General features: G+C 52.2%; 1 protein-coding gene across 1 annotated transcript in view; it reads left to right on the top strand.

The window, feature by feature from the left end:
• Positions 1-15,036, top strand: part of ETS1 (ETS proto-oncogene 1, transcription factor) — a 145,029-nt gene extending 129,993 nt beyond the window's left edge. The window contains exons 6-9 of the mRNA XM_079326699.1: positions 987-1,232; positions 4,885-5,145; positions 13,625-13,743; positions 14,816-15,036. Coding sequence (XP_079182825.1) covers positions 987-1,232; positions 4,885-5,145; positions 13,625-13,743; positions 14,816-15,031 — 842 coding nt within the window. The 3' untranslated portion in view covers positions 15,032-15,036. The remainder of the gene's footprint in view (positions 1-986; positions 1,233-4,884; positions 5,146-13,624; positions 13,744-14,815) is intronic.
• Positions 15,037-20,714: the final 5,678 nt, after the last annotated feature.

Raw genomic sequence — 20,714 nt, 5'->3', positions numbered from 1 at the left:
ATCACCATTAGCATGCCTGGAAGCACCTTTGAGCAGAGATTTGTCCACACCACAAATAGCACTGCACCATGCAAAGGGTGATGTTGTTTTTCCAAGGGTTCAGGGTTGATTTGGAAGCCTTCTGTACTTTTTGGTGGCTGCCTTGTGTGCCAAAAATCTGATTTTTTCAAGCACTGTTTGTTTGAAGCTGTAGCTCAGCAGACTTTGAAAGCAGCCTCAGCACACTCAAGTATTGGGAATTGTAAAACAACTGTTAAAAAAGTAGGGAATAGGGGGAGAAGCCTTAATTCTGGATTGCCAGGGAAGAGCCTAGCAAGGAAAGGGATGAGTCTCCACCTGCACTCATGCACTTCCCATTGCCATTGCTTTGGAGATTTTCTTTAAGGGCCTTGGAAATATGGGAGATATTTCAGGAAGCAGCAAAAAGCCAAACTGATCTGAAGAGGAGAGATTTAGATGAGGTGTGAGGGTATGAGGGTGGAGAGGCTCTGCACAGGACTCTCCATCTCTGGAATTGTCCCAGGACAGGCTGGACAGGGCTTGGAGCAACCTGGGATAGTGGAAGGTGTCCCTGCCCATGGCAGGGGTGGGGTTGGATAAGCTTTAAATTCCCTTCCAATCCAAAACCATGATTCTGTGGATTGGGATTCCAGGCTCTGGCACTGGGGAGGGGTGGCTGTGGAAAGGACTCACCTTTCCCAATCAGCAATGAAACATTTTTGCCCTGTTGCCCCTTTGCCGAAACTCCATTCCCCAGGATTTTCCAGCTTTTTCCCTCTGGCAGTTCCCCTGGGAGGAGTTTGGTGCAGTACACACCAAGGATGCTTGGGTGGTGTGTTAATTTGCTAAATTGCTGCATTTTTTAGAGCCCACCTCTGCATCTTCTGGATACCCCTGCCCCAAAGCAGTGCCTGTGGGTGGGGCTGGGGCTGCTCTGTTTCCTGGGGCTGCCTTTGGGCAGGGTTTGAGCCGTGTTGTGCCCCCAGGTTACGGCATCGAGCACGCCCAGTGCGTGCCCCCCTCCGAGTTCTCCGAGCCCAGCTTCATCACCGAGTCCTACCAGACCCTGCACCCCATCAGCTCGGAGGAGCTGCTGTCCCTCAAGTACGAGAGCGACTACCCCTCGGTGCTGCTGCGGGAGCCGCCGCAGGACGCGCTGCACGCCGACTACTTCTCCATCAAGCAGGAGGTGGTGACGCCCGACAACATGTGCATGGGCCGTGCCAGCCGAGGTAAAGCTGGGCTTAAACCTGGGCCGGGCTTGGGTTCCTGCTGTTCTCACCTCCCCTGCCATGGGAGAGGCTCTGGGGACTCTGAGGACAGCAGGGAGCTGGGCAGTGCTGTATTGGTTTGAAAGCAAAAGCAGTGAGAGACTCCGAGTCAGAAATGCAATTTAATAGGGGAAAAAATTAAAATACATGCAATGGTACAAAAGAAAAGCACTGACAGAGTCAGAATGCAGCCTGACACCCTGCTAGTTAGGGTGGTGGGAGCAGTCTGGATGAAGGGGTCTTGTTGAAGCAGTGATCCTGGTAGCTCTTGTCATCTGCAAACCAATGGGAAAAGGCTGCTCTGATCTTCCAAATCTCAGTTTTTATCTGGGTAGGAAATGTTTGGCTCCTTCCCCTAAGTGGAGCATCTCCCAATGGGATGATGTAATTTTATCAGTCATGCACTGGGACTCCATGGCCCATTAACAGGAGATATCTCCTGGAGGAAGGATGGAAAAGGTAAATAACACTGCCCCACCTGGTTTAACAGATGTCCCATTAGCAGAGGATATCCCCCTCCAGACCTAAAGATCTCTGCCCCACCTGGTATACCAGATGGTGATAGACTCCATACTTTTGGACACATCTTTACATTAACCTAGGACAAGTCCTAACACAGCCCTCTCTCAACAGCTGTTGGGTTCCCTGGTAGCTTTGAGCCCTCCCTGCTCTTGTCTCCAGGGAAAACTCAAGGCCAGTCTTTCTTTCCTCTCCTCTGCTGCCTGTTTGCACATCACCTGCAGGCACAGCATGGTTCTGGTGCTGTGCTTTGATGTCGAACCTCAGTGAAACTGAACTGAGCTTTCATGTTATCAGGGAGGACAAACTGCTGGGTGCTTGTAGAAATCCCATTTTTTCATGGGCCCAAGCAAAGCCCCACAAATTCTTCACAAGTTCTCATCAGAAATTGCTATTCAAGGCTCTGAAGAGCTTGCACTCTGTGATCCAAAGTCTTTATCCATTATGTCCAGTGATTTGATGGCTGCTTGTTTGAAATATTCTGCTGTAGCCAAGGGAAGTTGATATTGGTGTTATTGCCTCTCCTTCTGAGAGAGGTGACCTGAGCCAGAAGGGCAGCAGGGTTTTAATTTTGAGTGAACTTCTCTTTTTGGGGTTGTTTTTCTGCCTAAATTTCAGCAGTGCCTTTCCCTTTTCTTGACCTTTTCTTCAACACAGGTGATTTCATCATTCTCACAGTGCAATGGTTCAGGAAGGCTTTTGCAACTGTACCTCAAGCTTGTTCTCAGTGGCAAACCTAAAAATGGTTTCAGGGGAGGGAAGAGAGAGCCCTGAATGCTGCTGTTAGCAAAGACTTGAACACTGATTGCAAGAGACTGTGCTCACATCAGTGCTGCATTTCAGCCATGGAAGGGCCTCTGGGGGACACAAACCCTCCCAGGGGTGGGGGGAAGTCTTAATATAAAGCAGAGCCCAGTTAATTTATATTTATGTCCCTCTTTACCTTGCACTGTCTTACAAGGTTAGCCTGACACAAAGTCAAGCCCTTCAGCATCACCTCAGGGTGAAGGTTTTCCAGACAGTCACCTTCTGTGGGGCCTTTAGGAGGAAATTTTGGGGTCCCATGGGAGTTATTTCTCTCTGCCCTGTCAGCCATGGCAGGTGGTTGAGAATTTGAGCTGCCAAACCCATTTAAGCTCCTCCTGAGTAAATGCAGGGCGTGATTGTTCCAGTTAGGTGGAATTTAGGTGAATTTTCAATGGATTGACACAAATCATGTCTCTGTCAGATTTTAATTCCTTTTCTAAGTGAGCCTGTGCTTCAGGACTGCTCAGAGCATTGGTTATGCCAATTAATGTACACACACAGAGCAGCCTTGTGCTCCCCTTAGCAGGACTCAGGGAAGGATTGGAACGTGAAATCCTCCAAAAACTAAAAGAAAATAGAAAAGAGTTTGAAACAGGGCTGTCCCAGCAGAATGAAGCCAATGGATCCCAGCTCCCAACGATTCCAGGCCAGCAATCAGGGCAGGCCCTGCAGTAGTTGAGTCTTTTCACTGCAAGTGCTTTTCAAACTACAACACAACAAATATTTGGGGGTGTGTGCCAGCGCCCTTCCACGTTCCACATCCCCTGGGATTTGCTCTCTGGGCCCAGGCTGTGGGTAGCTCTGCCAATGGAAATTTCTCCAGGAGCTCTTGCACAATCCCAGCAGCTGTTTTTAGCTGGGTTTGGGAAATTAGTGAACTTGAATGATCCTGTTACGCTTGTAGCTTGTCAGGAAAGATGTTGAGCAATCTGCAGAGTAGGGAGATCAGAGGCAGCAATTTCAGTTTGTTCTTTGGGTCCTTTTTTAGCTCTGTTTGAGTACAGAGGCTGCACGGGCTGGCTCTGGGGGGTGTAAATCAGCAGTGCTGAGGATCTGGCCTCTCATGTTCTGGCCTCGACTAAAAATACTCCAGAGAGTGACTTTGACACAAACCAGCTGTGCTCACCTTACCAGAGCTGGAAAAAGCTGTTGGAGCTCTCAGCCATTGGCCCTGCTCCTCCCGCAAACCTGCAGCTGGTTAGGGATTTGGGGCTGGCTGGAACAGATTGCAGCAAAAGGCTGCTGTGTAGTTTGGGAAGAAACATCAGAATTAAAGGAGCTGGGTGTGCCTGAGCAGTGTTTGAGTAGGGCTGGCAGATGTAATTGGAGACCTCCAATATCCTTCAGCAGCAAGAGAATCACAGAAATCAATGAATCATAGAAAGGGCTGACTTGGGAGGGACCTTAAAGTTGGTTCCACCCCCTGACATGGCCAGGGACACCTCCCACTGGCCCAGGTTAATCCAGGCCCCATCCAACCTGCCCTTGGACAATCCCAGGGCTGGGTCACCCACTTCTCTGGGCACTCTGTGCCAGAGCCTCACCATCCTCTGAATAAAGAGTCCTGGAGTGCTCATGTTTAGGCTCCTGAGCTCAGCCTTGAGTATCTGAAGTGAATTATGTCTCTGAGATTGCCTTTCGGAAATGAGGGACCATTTCCAGTCAGCCCTAGGCACCAGTCTTGGGTAGAGAGGCCAGATCTGGGTTTTTCCCCTGTCTCTCAGCCTTGCTCTTCTGCCTGAAGTTTTCCAGGCTCAGCCCTGCTCTGAATGGCAAAGGTAAAAGTATTGGAGATCTGGGCTGTGCTTACTTTGGAGCTGGGATGTAAAGGAACAGCATCAGCTGCCCTGTGCATGCACAGTGCACAGGTGAAACACCCTGAGCTGGCCAAGTACAACACCCTGAGCTGGCCAGGTGAAACACCCTGAGCTGGCCAAGTACAGCACCCTGAGCTGGCCAGGTACAACACCCTGAGCTGGCCAGGTAAAGCACCCTGAGCTGGCCAAGTACAGCACCCTGAGCTGGCCAGGTACAACACCCTGAGCTGGCCAGGTGAAACACCCTGAGCTGGCCAGGTACAACACCCTGAGCTGGCCAGGTAAAGCACCCTGAGCTGGCCAGGTGGAGCACCCTGTGCTGGCCAGGTGAAACACCCTGTGATGGCCAGGTGGAGCACCCTGTGCTGGCCAGGTGGAGCACCCTGAGCTGGCCAGGTGAAACACCCTGAGCTGGCCAGGTGAAACACTCTGAGCTGGCCAGGCCCATCTCACCTGCTGTGCCTCCCCAGGTAAGCTGGGAGGCCAGGACTCCTTCGAGAGCATAGAGAGCTACGACAGCTGCGACCGGCTGACGCAGTCCTGGAGCAGCCAGTCCTCCTTCCAGAGCCTGCAGCGCGTCCCCTCCTACGACAGCTTCGACTCTGAGGACTACCCTGCCACCCTGCCCAGCCACAAGCCCAAGGGCACCTTCAAGGACTATGTGAGGGAACGGGCCGACATGAACAAGGACAAGCCTGTCATCCCTGCTGCTGCCCTGGCTGGCTACACAGGTAGGGCAGGACCCTGGGAAAGCCTCTGTGCCCCCAGCACCTCGGGCAGCACCTCCCCAGGGTGTGAGGGAGGGGTTTGGGGCAGCCCAGGGCTGTATCTCCTTCCCACACGTGCCACACCTCGTGGGGATGTGGCAGCTGGCTGGGCACAGGGCACTCAGTGCCTTGTTCTCCATTTGCCCCTTTCTCTCTCTTGGCTGTGGCAGGAGCTGGTCTGGTTTGGCTCCAGGTGCTGCAGAGCCCCCAGCCCCCTGTGCTGGTGACTGGTGGCCTCTTGGTTGTGGTTTTCCCCCGGGGCAGGAGCAGCCTCATCTCCAGCATGCTGTGTGTGGTGGGGATGGATCCTCTCCCCTCTGGCACAGAGGAAACCCCGCTGTGCTCCACACCTTGGTGTGAGGCAGGGATGGAGAGCTGCCAGAGCCATCCCAAACATTTTCCATTCCCTGGGAGAGATGAGAAGGTGATAGGCCACGGAAACTCTGGCTCTTTATGACAGCCCTTCAGCAATCTGGCATCTCCAAGGAGACAAACTTGGTGGGACGGGACTTCCAACTAAAGCTGAGCTAATCCTTTCCAGCCCTTCTGTGCCATGGCTTTTCCCTGTGCTCTGAGAAAAACTCTGGGGCAGCCTCCTGCCAGCTGCCCTGGCTCTGCACATTCAGATCTGTCCTGCCCCAGCTGGTGGAAAGAGTTTGTGCTGATAAGGATCATCACCAGGCTGAGTGCAGATCCTGAGGTGTGGCTGTCCCTGAGCGTCCTCCCACGCAGGGCTCAGCTCACACTGAGCCCTTGTGAGGCTGGGGAGAGGTGCAGCAGGGAGGAAAGGTGGGCAGATAATTTTAGGAGTGTAAAAAAGGAAGTGGCTTGTTGCTACAGCTTTAGTTAGAAAGAGAGCTCAACCCTGCCTGCTGAATGAGACTCTACCAAGTTCATAAAAATATGAGTGTGTTCTGCATTCCTGAATGGATTGGAGCTTGGGGATGTGGTGGGGAGGGAGAGGAGGGACTGTGGCCTGGGGCTCATTCTCTGCTGTGCCATGGAAATCCATGTTCCTGAGAAAAGAGACCACTGGGCATTAGTTGCTCTTTTTATTCCTATTTTTATTCCTATTTTCTCCTGACAATGCCTTTCCCTACAGCACCTGGAAGTGCTTTGGGTATGCAGGAACTGGGATGTATTTGAACAGCTGGGAAACTGAGGCACTGAGGTGCTGGCAAAATCAGGAGCATTCTTTTCCAAGCTGGATATTTCCCTCCACGTTTGCTGTAGCTCATGGAAAAGTGCAAAAGAACGACCCCTGGAGAGAGGCAAGGAGCTGAAGTCAGCAGCTGGGCCCTGGTTTTATATTTAATATTCCTGTTTTTCCAAGGAATATTAGCACCCTAAAGGCTGTCCTTGGAGCAGTGCCTTTGGGAAGGGGAGACTTGGGTTCATGCAATGCCAGAGCACAATTCCAATTGCTTTGCTCTGTGTAACATTTTCCCTTGCCTCATTTCCAACCCCTCTTGGAGCTGGGAAAAGAATCCCTTGGCCCAGGTACTTTGGTGGGATCAATAAGTGGCAAGGCCTGACTTTTTATTTATTTTTTCACTGCTTTACTTGAGAAGCTTTAAATGTGGAGAGGAAAATCTGGAATCACTGGGAAATGCTTTAGATGGAGCTCTGTTTGCCTGTGGCTCTGCTGAGGAGGTGGAACCTCCCAAGGAGCAGAGGAGCCCAAAACACCAAGACTTTGGGGTTCAGTTTCCAACCTGAGGACACACCCAGCACCAGCACCCAGCACCCACCTCGTGAGGATGGACCTGGCATCCCTCATCCCCAGAGCTTTCTGTGCTGACTTTAAGGACCTGACAGCCTTGCTGGGGCTCTGTTAGCAGGCCCTGGGTGCCCAGGGAGGTGGCCCCAGCACATCTCTGATGGTATCTGCCCCCGAGGCGCCTTTGGGGTGAGGAGGTGCATTTTGGCGGAAGCTCCCTTTGCGTTTGATGTGCTCTTCACCCAGCTCTGAGCAGCCTTTCAGAGCTGCCTTATCTGCTCCCACATCTTGACCTATTTTGACAAGTTGCCATGGTTGCTCACAGAGAGGTTGATGCAATTTTCTTATCTTTTTTTTTTTTTTTTTTTTTGAAGGAGAAATGTAATTGCTCAGGAGTTGGTGAACTTCAGTTTCTATCCAGCCTGCCCTGCACCCCTGGGTTTGGAGCTCAGAGCTTGGCCAGCTTGAATTTGACCTGAGGGAATGGCTGCAGCTGTCAGGGGAGGTTTAGGTTGGATTTCAGGGAAAGGTTCTTCCCCCAGAGGGGCTGGCACTGCCCAGGCTCCCCAGGGAATGGGCACAGCCCCAAGGCTGCCAGAGCTGCAGGAGAGTTTGGACACCAGGAAAGCTCAGGGTGAGATTTTGGGGTATCTCAGCAGGGACAGGGTTTGGACTGGATGATCCTGGTGGATCTCCAGCTCAGGAGATTCTCTGATTCTGAGATTCCACACTAAGCCATGACACGGAGTGCATCCATGAAATCCAGGCAAGGGATGGCTCAGGATGTGTGTTCACTGCTTAACCTCATGCTGGCTCAGCTGAGCCCAGTTTAAGCTCCCTGGCTCAGCAGCAGAGCTGTGTTTGGTGTGAGTGGGCAGAGATCCCTCCAGTGCCTGAGCTCAGCTCTGCCTTCACATCCCCTGGGGCTGTGCTGCACCTGTATCCTGCAGTCTCTGACAATTGCCACCAGCACTCTGCAGGAGCCCTGGATAAACTCAGCTGGATCTTTGTGTCCTGTGTGGGTGTTTGCAGCCTGTGCACAGGAGGCTCAGACCTTGCTGGCTCACCATGCCTGTTCAGCACTGAGCTGGTTTTGGGTTCCCTTGAGCAGCAGTGTGGTTTGGCAGCCAAGTTCTGGGTTTTGTTTGCTCTGTGGTGGGCAGGACTGACACCCTGGGGCTTTCCATGCCTGGTGTTAGTGCTGCCATGGCCCAGAGCTGCTGCTCCACATCACTGAGCACACAGCAGGGCCAACCCCTCATGTTCCAGAGGGGAGGGGAGGAGAGAGGGATGGGAGAGGTGAGGTGAGTGCACACCAAGCCTGATCCTGCAGATGCAAGCCTGGGGTTGTATGGCTGCTGAACCCTTTAAAGCCACTCCCAGCACTTAAAGCGTTAATGCCCCTTCCTACTGATATCACCCATGAGCTGAGTGTCCCTCTCAGAGTGATGGCACCCTGGTTATCCTGCTGGGATGGCACCCTGGTTATGCTGCTGGGATGGCACCCTGGTTATCCTGCTGGGATAGCACCCTTATTATCCTGCTGGGATGTTACCCTGGTTATCCTGCTGGGATGGCACCCTGGTTGTCCTGCTGGGATGGCACCCTGGTTATGCTGCTGGGATGGCACCCTGGTTATCCTGCTGGGATGGCACCCTGGTTATCCTGCTGGGATAGCACCCTTATTATCCTCCTGGGATGTTACCCTGGTTGTCCTGCTGGGATGGCACCCTGGTTATCCTGCTAGGCATTGGGAGGCAGGGCAGGAACAGCCTCCTTCACAGAGCCTGTCTCCCCCAGCTGCAGCTGCCCAGCCAGACCCTGCCCTGCCCCTGGCTACCAGCCCCCACGGGGCCCAGATGTGCCCCCAGCCCTGAGCAGGGTGCAGCTGGCTGTGCTGCAGAGCCTGGAGCCTCCCCAGCCCCTGTTTGTGAGCGATGCTTATCTGTGACCCAGCAGTGAAAGCACAGCTGCTGTTTTGCAAGAAGTCAAGGCAGTGCTGAGGAAAGTGGGTCTCTTTCAGACAGCTCAGGTGCTGCTGCCCCTCCCTCTGGCACTGTGCTGCTGCTCTGAAGCCTCCACAGGCAAGATCCCCCCTGTGCTGTGGTAATCAGCACCCAAAAATCTGCCAGCAGCTGCCTTCCTGTCCCCTTTCCTGCCACACTCCAGCGGTCTGGCTGTTCTTGCCTTCCCCAGCATCCTCCCTGCCCTGCTGGAGCAGTGTCTGTGTGGGAATCTGCAGCCAGGGCACAGCAGTTTGGGTTGCAGGCGCCCTTCCTGTGCACAGCAGCTCCTCTGGCCCTGCTGGGATGCAGGGATGCTGTCATCCTGCTCCTCTGCCTCGTGCCCTTCACCTGCCCTTGCAGGTGGCTTCAGGGTGACCCCCTGGGCTCATGCCCCCCTTTGCCTCAGGCAGGCCCAAAGGGCTCAGTGCCCTTCTGGTGTCCCCAGGGTGGCACTGGGCTGGTTCAGTGGCCCTGCCCCACCTGCCAGACGTGCAAACGAGAGCAAACCCAGCCCCACGCACCGCTGCCCAAGCGTGGCAGAGCTCAGCTCTCCCCAGGGCTCCTCCAGCCTGGGGAGGGGATGTGGGGGAGCAGCTCTGCCTGTGTCTCCTCCAGACACCCAGCTGGGGTGGCTCAGCAGCTCGTGGCTTGCAGGACCACCTTTGGGGGGATGTGGAGCTCACAAGAGCCCTGGAGCTTTGGCAGGTGCCTCTGGAGCCAACCCTGAGCTCAGGCACAGGGTGGGTTCCTGGGGCTGTCCCGTGCACGGCCAGGAGCTGATGATCTCTGTGGGTCTCTTCCCACTCAAGAGATTCTGAGTCTGATTCTATCAGTCCTCCCAACACCCCCTTCCTGAGAGCAGCAGCATGGAGCAGCTCTGGCCTGGAGGGCCCCTGGCTCTGTACTCATGGCCATGCTGTTCTCTTAGAAGGGGCTCCCTGGCTCCTTTCCTGCTTTTTTTTGGAGATGCCTCCATCCAAGCTCCTCCTCTCAGCAGTGTCTGATACCTGCACCAGCCTGGGCAGGAGCTGGGGAGGAGCTGTGGGAACTGCTCTGACAGGGAGGGATGGGGACCAGCACTGCCAGCCCTCTGGGGGCTTTGGGGACCATGGTGCCATGGAAGGGGTGGGCAGGGTGGGCAGGGTGGCAGGGGAGTGAGGCAGGAGCTGTTTTGGAGACGTTGCCAGGGCTGAATGTTTTGTGGGGTTGGAACCACAAACCGCAGAGTGCCAGGCGAAGGTGCCCCGCTGGGGCTGGGTAGGTGGGGTTTTTCTGTCTTCTTGACTTGTTTGAAGCAAGTGAAACAAAACAGAGGCCGTTGGGAGGGGTGGGTGTGCAAAACCATCCCCAGAGAGGTGATGGGGCCGGGACTGTGCCTCCCTGTGCAGTGCCACTCTCACCAGGCTGCTGGCATGGCCCCATCCAGGGGTTGGGAAGGAGCTGGGGGACCTGTCCTGACCCAGGGAGGTGGCACCAAAGCCTTGACTCTGGGGACACCATCAGGGCTTGGTGCTGCTCGGGCAGCAGTTCCCAGTTCCCACAATCCCCACTGCAGAGGAATATTTTCCCCCTGACGCCGCAGCATTCCTGTGGTGTGACAGTCCCTGCTGAAGGACCCTGTTCAGTGACACCAAGGCCAGACAGGGCCCCTATTGTGGGCCCTATTTTTAGCAGCCCCGTGGGTGCAGGAGGTCGTGGCAGGGCGGGAGGACCCCCCCACCCCTCTGAGTTCTCCCCTTGTCTTTTGTGGAGCTGCCCCCAGTCCCCAGCCAGGCCTGGGGCTGCTCTGGGAAACCCCTGGATGTGTGTGGAGGGAGCAGTGCCATAAAAGCTGCCTTGTGCCCCTCCACCTCACGCTTGGAGCTGCATCCCAGCCCAGGCTGTGGGAACAGCTGGCTATTTTGGGATAACCAAGGCAGCAGATCCCGTGGTGGGGTGCACCCGCTGGCACTGGGACAGCCTGGCTGTGCTTGTGCCATGCAGTGATCCCAGCCTGGCATCCTGATGGGGATTTCCAGCCCTGGCTGGGATGAGCGGAAGGGTTGGAGCAGAAGGGATGGAAAATGGGCACTGCTCCCAGTGGATGGGGAGGTTTGGGGTGCAGGGACAAGCCTGGGAGCTTCCTGCTCGCCCTGTGACACTGAGGGGAGTGGCACTGCTGCACGAGCCACCTTGGAATCCTATGGGAAGCTATTCCCTGCTCCTTGCTGGCTGCAGAGTGGCTCCTTTGTGAAGATCCCCCTCCCAGCACTCGTTACAGCTGCAGCAGATGATGCCCTGACCTCCAGCACTGCTCCCTGCTCTGTTCTCCTCCCTGCCAGCCTGGTTTGGGCACAGGCCTGGGCATGTGCTGGGCTTTGGCTCTGCCACCTCTCTGCCATCTCAGAGCAGTGCCACATCTGCCAGGCTCGGCTGCCTCCCCCTGGGGCAGGGAGGGGGTGTTTACAGAGCTGGGACATGCCTGCAGCCCTGCATAAACACATTCCTCACATAATTGCCTGTCCAGAGAGAGGAATTTGGGGTTTTACGCGTGTCCTGCAGGCAGCCTGGAATAGACCTTGGGAATCCCTGTTCCAAAGATGACACCAGTTCCTTGGAAATCCCAAAATGCCCAGCAGAGCAGCACTGGGGGCACTGGCAGGAGCCCTACCTTGCTTGCTGGAGAGAGGACAAGAGTTGCTGGGTTTCCCAACACCTGTCCCTGCCAGCTGGCAACCAAACAGGACTGGCACTGGCCATTGGCTCAGGGTTAGTGGGGCTGGAATCTCCAAGATCCTGCAGGGCCAGGATGGCCCAGGGGTATTTTGAGGGTTCCTTGCTCAAGAACCCAGCACGCAGGTGATGAATTTCCATCCCTCTTATTTTGGGGAAGGAATCAACTAAAAATCCTTATTCTTCAGTTAGGCAGGAGAGAAATCAATGGGAGGGGATGGACCTGGCCTTGGACTCCTTGGGCTGTGTCTGGGTTAACTTGGTTTGGGTGTTGGGTGCTCCCTGGCTGTGTGTGGGGAGCCGATGGGCCAAGAGAATGCATCCTCCTGGGATGCATTCATAACCTGTGGAAGACCTCAGGCAGCCACTAAACCTTTCCCCCAGTGTTTTCTCTGCATTTAGAGCTCATTGCTATAAATAGGCCTGAACCTGGAGATGTGGTGGCACTTCAGGCCAGGCTTTTCACTCTTCCTTTTCAACAAGAGGCGAAGGCGTCATGTGAATTTCCTCCCTCAGTTTGGCGTGGATAACCCAGCTCCATCCCTACTGGAGAGCAGTTGTGGAGTCAACATCTTGGCAAGCTGCAGAGCAGTGACAGGCTGGAGCCTTTCCCTGCTGAGTTCTTTCCCATTTCCAGCAGAAGGAGCTGGGAGCTACCTGCCTTGCCCTGCCTGTGGCTGTGATAACCCTCGGGCTTGGCGCCGACAAACCCTGGAGCAATTCCACAGGGATAACGGGAGGGAAACCATTTGGGAAGGGCTGGATGGGACACAGCCATTCCTGGAGCCAGCTCTCTCATTTCCTCCTCCCCAGCAGCTTTTGAGTAATTTTAAACTTTGTGGAGAAGGGGAGCAGCACTCCCTTCCCTCCATGGATTATCCCAAAGCCACAGCTCGGACTGCATCCATTGTCATTCCTGGAAACAGGCTGGGCTCCATCCCTTTTTCTGAGCCCATAACTCATTTTTTCCATTCTTGGAGCTTTGCTCAGTGCTGTCAGCACTGGGATTACCCCAGCTAATCCAGCCTGTGCAATTCCCTGTGGGATAAATAATTTCCTCTCTCCTCTGGCTGTCTCGTTATAATTATTGTCATTATTGGTGATCTGTTTCAAGCTGGGTTTAAATCATGGCAGAGTCTCTCCCAAAACACCTTGCCCACAGCTAAGTGCAATATTTGGAAGTTGCTCATCAAAGAGGCTTTAGCTCCAGGGCTTCTCTTCTACCTTGGATTGGGACATAAACCCAAGGAAGAGAGAAATATTTCAAAACTTCTCCATGACTCCAGCAAAACTCCATTGGGTGCACTGAGACAAATTGGTGATGGCCAAAGTGAGAGATTGGAGGGGAGATGGAGACCGGGTGTAGAGGACAGGTGGAACCATGGCAGGGGATGCTCCACATCCCCCCATCTGAGTCAGGGGAGCAGCAGCCACAGGGAGGTTCCTGATGGATTTACTGCAGCTGTGCCAAGGTGGCGATGAGGAGATCCTGGGCTGGGGAGCTCTGAGTGCCCCCGCCCTCCCCACGAGCCAGCAGAGCCCATTCCTGCAGCAACACGCCCTGGAAGGAGGCCAAGGAATTCTCCTACTGGGTCCCTTTATCTGGATCAGCAGCAGGAGCAAAGAGTCAAGGTCGGGAGCGCAGTCTGCCGGAGTTCAGCCGTGGCCGGCGGCTCTTTGGCACCGAGGGATTGGTGCTGCTCCTGTGCCAAGGCATTGACTCCTCCTGTTTGTGTGCCAGAAAAATAATCCTATTTATGTAACTCCACATGAAGCATTCCAGGGCATGAATATTCAGCTCTTCCTGCAAATAGGAAGCTCAGTTACCTGGAGGGTTTAACTCCCAGCTCAGTTCCTGCCCTGTGGCTGTTGGTGGCTCTTTTTGACAGCAAAAGGTTTTATTGTATACAGTGAGCACCTTTTACATGGGAATTTTCCCTCCTCTGTGATAGAATGAGCTGTGCTTCTCCTGGCATTAATATCCTGTGTTTCCTTGTCTTCCTAGGCAGTGGACCCATCCAACTGTGGCAATTCCTGCTGGAACTGCTCACTGACAAGTCCTGTCAACCCTTCATCAGCTGGACGGGTGATGGCTGGGAATTCAAACTTTCAGACCCAGATGAGGTAAAGTGCCCTGGAATTAAGTGCACAACCCAAATTCCTCCTCCCTTTAGGCAGCCACTTTTTCTGGTCTTGGATATGTTGTGGGGAGCCTAGGGATCATAGTCCAACTGAAAGTTTGTTGAAAATTGGGATGCAGTCACCCTTTGGAAGCAAGGGTTTGGGCCCAAAGTTGGTGGGAAGTAGCTGAAACACCTTAGGGAGAGGAGCAGTGGCAAAACTCTTGGGATAGGCTGGGTGCATGTGAGAGGCATCTGTGCCCTAGTTTGGGGAGCAGATGGGATCTTTGTCCCCTTCTCTGACTGGAAGGTGGGGATTGGTCTCTTCTGCTAAGGACCAGTGACAGGACAAGAGGAAGTGTCCTCAAGTTGCACTAGGAGGGTTCAGGTTGGATATTAGGGTACATTTCTTCTTGGAAAGGGCTGCCCAGCTCTGGCACAGCTGCCATGGAGTCCCCACCCTGGAGGGATTTAAAAGTTTTGTGGATGTGGCACCTGGGGACATGGGTCAGTGCTGGGGGACAGTTGGACTCCATGATCTTAGAGGGCTTTTCCAACCTAAATAATTCCACGAGTGACTGGAGCCTGCTGAAGTGCAGAAGTGACTGGCACTGGACCATTGCATGTAGGGATCATCTGGTTTAGAACTGGCAGAAGGTAGAGGAGGAACCTTGGGATATGAGAATGTGTCTGAGTTACATGAAATTATCCAGATAAATCCTTGTGGAACCTTCTGCCATGGTGGATGTGGCACTTGGGAACATGAGTCAGTGCTGGGGGACAGTTGGACTCCATGATCTTAGAGGGCTTTTCCAACATAAATAATTCCACGAGTGACTGGCACTGGGCCATTGCCTGTTGGTACCATCTGGTTTAGAACTGGTAGGAGGTGGAGGAGGAACCTTGGGATATGAGAATGTGTCTGAGTTAGGTGAAATTAGCCAGATAAATCCTCATGGAACATTCTGCTGTTTCACCGAGGTTTTCCCAACCATCAATTCCTAACAACAAGGAAAATCCTCATCCACACCGATACCCCAACCCATCCAGGCTGACTTTCCCCCCTCTCCCTGCAGGTAGCCCGGCGCTGGGGCAAGAGAAAAAACAAACCCAAGATGAACTACGAGAAGCTGAGCCGCGGGCTGCGCTATTACTACGACAAGAACATCATCCACAAGACGGCGGGGAAGCGCTACGTCTATCGCTTCGTGTGCGACCTGCAGAGCCTGCTGGGCTACAGCCCCGAGGAGCTGCACGCCATGCTCGACGTCAAACCCGACGCCGACGAGTGACAGGGGCACGCCCTCCTCGCCGTGGACTTGTTTGGTCGTTTCTGGTTTTCGCCATTTTCGCTGTTCTGCTCGTTTTTTGGTTTTTTTTGTTTTTAACGGTCGCTCAAGGTGTTGAGGTTGTCGGGGGAGGATGGGGCTTTTTGTTGATTTTTTTGAAAGCTCCAAGATAAGGGGGGGAAAATTCTGAGTTTTAAAGGTAGGAAAATGTAGCTCGCTTCAGAAAAATCAACAACTCCCTCCTCGCGTTTGGCTGTTTAGGAAAAATATGCAAGTGAATGGATCCCTTTGGTTGCTCACACATAAACTGACAGGTCAGGAATGATAACATTCCAGATGATTTGAGGAATTTAAGCTTTCTTCTTTTGGAAAACCAAAATGGGTGAATATTCTTGCTTTGGGGAGGGGCAATATAGGAAAAAATCAAGAACTGTTGTTCTTATTCCATCACCTTTCTGTCCATTGTCTTCTTTTTCACAAGAGATAGAATTTTTCCTAGGAGGGATCAAGACTTTTTTTTTTTTTTTTTTAAGTTTTATTTTATTAAATTTTGTGCCAGTATTTGTCTTTTTTTTTTTTTTTTTTTTTTTTTCTAAATAGTCTTAAGCTCTAAGATGGTCTCAGTATTGCAATATTGTTGTGTGTTTGTTTCTGTTCTGCCAGCAGAGACTTTTATCCCAGGGAGGAAAAACAGAAAAACAGGACTAAATTTATGTAGACCCCACTGGAGAATTGGAGTTCTGGGACTGGGTTGGGAAAGAAAATGAACCCCAAAGTGGCTCCTGTTGATGCTGCCTGGGGGTGCCACTCATGTTTCCAGCCCCACATGCTGTGCTGATAATGCTGGTTGAAATCTCTGGTTGTGTTTTTTTTTAAATATCTGACTGCCTCTCAAAATTTCCATGGAAAATGTCTTTTTTAATTTCCTAAATCACTTATTTTGTTCAAGGAATACTTCGGTGCTTACAGAATTTTTTTTTTTTTGGGAGGGGGAAAGGAGAGAAATTCCCCCATTTTCAATGTGGTAAATGGAAAATACGCAAGTTAATTGAGGGGGAAAATCAGGGAAAAGTTCAAAACTCAAAGGGAAACTTTTTTTCCTTCCAGATTCAAGCAGCTCTGTCTTTATGGCAGTACGTGGGCACAGCAGACAGGAAATTGTCCCTGCAAATGGCTCCTTATGGCTCCTGGGCTGCTCCCAGCGATGCTGTCAGGGTGTGAGTGGCACTCTGCTGTCACCAGGACTGGCTGTGGCATCAGTCCCAGGGAGCTGCTCCCTCTGGCCTCCACACCTTTCCTGCAGCTGGTTTTCTGGAGGGGTCACTCCTGCTGCTGCCCAGGTGCTCTGGGCAGGCTGAGACAAGGTCCTACCACCCTCGGGTGTGCTGGTGGCAGCTGGAGGCTCAGAGGTTGTTCCCAGATCCTGATACCATCCCAAAGCCACATCCCTGCTGAAAGGGAATCTTTCACCTCCCTGGGTGTTTGCATTTAAAGGCAGCATTTTGTACTTTACCAAAATCCCTTCTCTGTAAGTGCTTTGTCTGTGTGTCTTTGGGGCACAGAGTTCATTCCAGAGGCACTGTGGGACAGCTCTGGGAGTCTGGGGGTCAGAGCATTTCCAGAGGTGCTGCAGAGTGATTCCTGCCTGATCCCAATGGACAGGACAGGAATCTGTGTCAGATAACCAGAATATTCAGGCAGAGCTGGAAGGTGATGCCCAGAGGTGCTGGGCTCTCCTTTCCCTCTGGAGCTGAGGGCACCCAGCACCTCTGTATCCTAAAACTGGTAATTTTAGGGAAAGTCATCCCCAGAACTGCTGTGTCCCTGTAAAAGGTGGTTGGAGAGGAAATGGGAAGGCCAGGGGGGAGCTCCTGCCAAGGGGTGGAAGCAGAGGGGTCAGGAAGGGAGGTGGTTACACTCAGATGCTGTGGGTTGTCCGAAGGAAAGGATGGGATGGATGGAAAGGAGGGAGGAGGGGAGGGAAGGTGAAGGGAACCCCAAAGGAGGAGAGGGACACTGCCCACTGAGGAGTGGAACTTGAGCTCATCTCCTCAGGCAGGCAGCAGGGGGATGGAGGAAACCTGGCCAAGCTGGAGGGAGGAAAGGAAATTTGGGATGTGATGGATGAGACCCCCACAGGTGAGGCTGTGGGACAGGTGCAGCCTGAGCCAAGGCTGGGCAGCTGGAGCCAGGAGCAGTGTGAGGGCACAGAGTGCACAGGGAGGAGCTGCTAAGAGCACCCCAACAGGAAGGGTTGGATTCCCAGCAGTCAGAGGGGATTTTTTGGATGTTCAGGGTTGCTGCAAAGTGCCCTGAGCTTGCCCATCATGGGTGTCTTAAATCCCCTTCCACCCTTAGGAAGGGACTCACAGACATCCCTGGCAAAGGGCTGTGTCCCAGGACATCCCCCTGCTTTGCTCAGATGCTCCAGCTGAAAAAGAAAAAGAATGGGATGAAATTTCCCTGCAATAGGAGCAATTGCAGGTTTGGCTGCAACCCCATTTCCCTGCCAGGCTAAATCCCTCATGCACTGTACTTATCCCAGGTTTCCCAGCCCAGCCTGGGTGTTCCCAGTGATTTTTGGGGTGGTGGTTCAAGGTTAGGAAGGGTGAGCCATGGGAAGCAGCTCTGGATTTTTGGAAGAAGCCTCTGGCTGGAGTTTCTCCATCATTTCTCCCAGCCCTTAGCCCTCCCAGCTCCCAGCCTGTGAACAGTCCCAGACAATCAGCTCCATCATTTCCTATTTTCCTTTGCTTTTATTCCCATTCCAGAGGCCATCCCAGAGGTGGGTGCTGTTTATACACTGGAAATGTGCAGATTTCTCTTCGTTTCTTTTGCTTTGGTTCCTTTTTCCTTCTGCTTTTCACTGCTGGCCTTTGATGAGGGCTGTGCTGAGCCAGATGAGCTCAACCCAAACCCTCTGAGCTCCTTCAAGTCCACAAAAATGTATTTAATCCCCACCTGCTGGCCCAGAAGGATGGATTTGAGGGGGATGATGGAGCTCTGCCAGGGCTGGGAGTCCCTCCTGTGCTGCTTCCTGCACAGGAGTGAATTTCCCCTCACAGATCCTGTTGGGAACGGGGTCATTTTGTCTTGGTTTGGAATGTCTCAGGTGCTTTGGCTGAGTTTTTGGGATATTTTCTGTGTCCTGCTCATTTTCTGCTGTTTCTATGTGGGTTGGTGTGCCCTTGGCCTCTCTGGCAGAGCCTGCTTGCAATCAGCTTTGGAGGCCTTGACAGGTGATATCTGGGAGCTCAAAAATAAAGGGAAAAAAACCAATAATGAGTAAAAACCACCCCAATAATGATAGAACCCACACCAATAATGACAAAAACCACAAGAACTTTCCTGCTGCCAGTCCCTCTCCATCTCCATGTGTGGGATCACCATAATCCTTGGACACTGGGGTGTGTCCAAGTGGAAATCCAGGTTATTCCCACACTCCCACCATCCTGGGATCAGGGGGAGAAAAAACCAAACAGGGGGGAAAAAAATACAGAATAATGTAAAATTTCACTTTCTCCTGTCTTCTCAAACCAACACCTCCTCCAAAAAACAGTTCCAGAAAGCACCAGTAAATCCAGGTTCTGCAGAAAGCATCTCCACCTTGTGAATTCTGATTTTTTGGAGGGGTTTTCTCTGAGGTTTTAGGATTCAGTTGCTGGTTTCTTGTGAGCTTTGGAAAACTGGGATGCCTTGGTCTGCTCTGCTCCCTGGTAGGGTCTATGTAACACCCAGGAGCTGTTGTCTACATTCCAAAGAGGTTTAAATAAAGGATAAATCTATGTATACATATATGTTATAATGGAATATCTCCAGGAATTAACTGCCTCAGTAAAAAAAACAAACAAACAAACAAACAAACAAAAAAAAAAAAACAAAAAAAAAGGAAACCTTTTTTTGTTTTATTTTGGTTTTACACTTTTTTTTAAGCTGACAAACTTAGAAGTAAAAATAAAGAGAGATTGTTATATTGTGCTGTTCGACTATTTTCCAACGTGTATTTTCATATAATTTATATTTTTTAAAAGTGAGAAAAAAAGTTTAAAAGTGAGATTTAAAAAAAAATAATAAAAAAAAAAACAACAAGGAAAAAGCAGGTGCTTTTTTTAAAAAAAACCTGAGCTGAGGTAGCTTAGAGATGTAGCGATGTGTGTGTGTGTCCGTGTGTTGTGTCTGGTTCTGTTTGGTTTTTTTTAAAGGATTCAAAAAAAAAAATAAAATCCCTCCTCCACTGAATTCCTAGACAAGGAGGGGATTGGTTTTGTTTTAATTGCTGATGCTGGCACATCATTTTGCTGGAGAGTTTTTTATATACTGTAGCCTTATTTCATATCGTATTTTAAACCATGTGAAATTAAAAGAAGAATAATTCCTAAGCCTTGGTGTCTGTGTGATTATTCCTTGCCTTTCCTCCTTAGATTTGGGACAGAAAGGGGGAAAACAATGCAAAACCATAGAGATCCCAGTAATTTCTCTATTTTCCCCACTGTTGAAATTGGGGTTGTATGGGAAGGAAGGGGTGGGGTGATGCTCATGGTGGGGTGATGCTCCCCCAGCTCCCTCTCACTTTGGGATCGTGGATCCACATTCCAGCCTTTCCAAACCCTCTTTCATCCCAAGTCCTCACTGGGAGTGTAGGATATGTGTGGTTCAGCACCCAAATGAACTCAGAGTGGCATTTTCCTCAGCGGGATCTCAAGGAATGGGTGTGGCCAGCAGGAAGATGTGCTGGGAATTCGCTTTCCTCCTGGAGACCTCAGGCTGTGACCCATGTGGAGGAGAAATCCACCTCCACACTCTCCAAATCCTTCACCATTTTGCTTCAAATCCTGGGAAAAAAAAAACCAAAAAAAAAAACCAAAAACAAACAAACAAAAAAAATCAAAACCAAAAACCAAAATTTGAATCCATTATGGAATATCCTGGGTTGGAGGGACTTGTAATGATTCCAACTCCCAAGCCTGCAAGGAGTGTGGATGTTTTCTCCAGGGAATTTTATGCTGGCTCTGGTGAAGAAAACGGTGCTGTGCCCAAATTTCGTGGGGCTCGACTGGAGGCTCAGCCTCTGGAAGTGGTGATTAATGAATCCAGCATCTGGGAGACGTTCACGGACAGGAGCTGATGCTGATCCATAGGAGTGTGCGTGATGGGAAATTCCCGAGGGACCCCAGTGACGCTGGACTGACTGAGTCAGCACGAAACTACGGGATCAGACCCATCGCTCAGGAATGTGGATCTCGGGTTTGTCGGATAGCAGGAAGAGTGGACGAGTCACGGGGAATGCGACAGGCGGATCCAGGAGCAGGAATTCTCTCTTTTTGTAACAACTTGTAGCAGGGAACAGCATCCCGGGATGCTGAGGGATGAGGGTGGAGAATCCTGGTGGTCCTCACGGCAGCCGGGGCGTGCTCCCGGCTCGGGGCTGCATTCCCGAGGCTCGGGAGGTCGCTGATGTCGGAGGGGACAGCGCTGGACCCTCCCGGGGCGCTCCATCCTGCCCGGAGCCGCGGAGCTGCGGGCGGCAGCGGGGCTCGCCTTTCCCTTGATCCCTTTCCATCGCAGCGGGAGCCGCCGGGGCTCGTGCTCGGCTGTGCCGGGAAAATAAACATAAAAAGCGGCTCCTTTCGGCTCCTTTCTGCTCCTTTCCCAGTGCCGCTTCCAAGGGCAGCGGCTGCGGAGACTC

This window comes from Erithacus rubecula, assembly GCF_903797595.1.
Source record: "Erithacus rubecula genome assembly, chromosome: 25".
Classification (NCBI taxonomy): domain Eukaryota; kingdom Metazoa; phylum Chordata; class Aves; order Passeriformes; family Muscicapidae; genus Erithacus; species Erithacus rubecula.
This window is presented reverse-complemented; position numbering and strand designations above follow the sequence as displayed.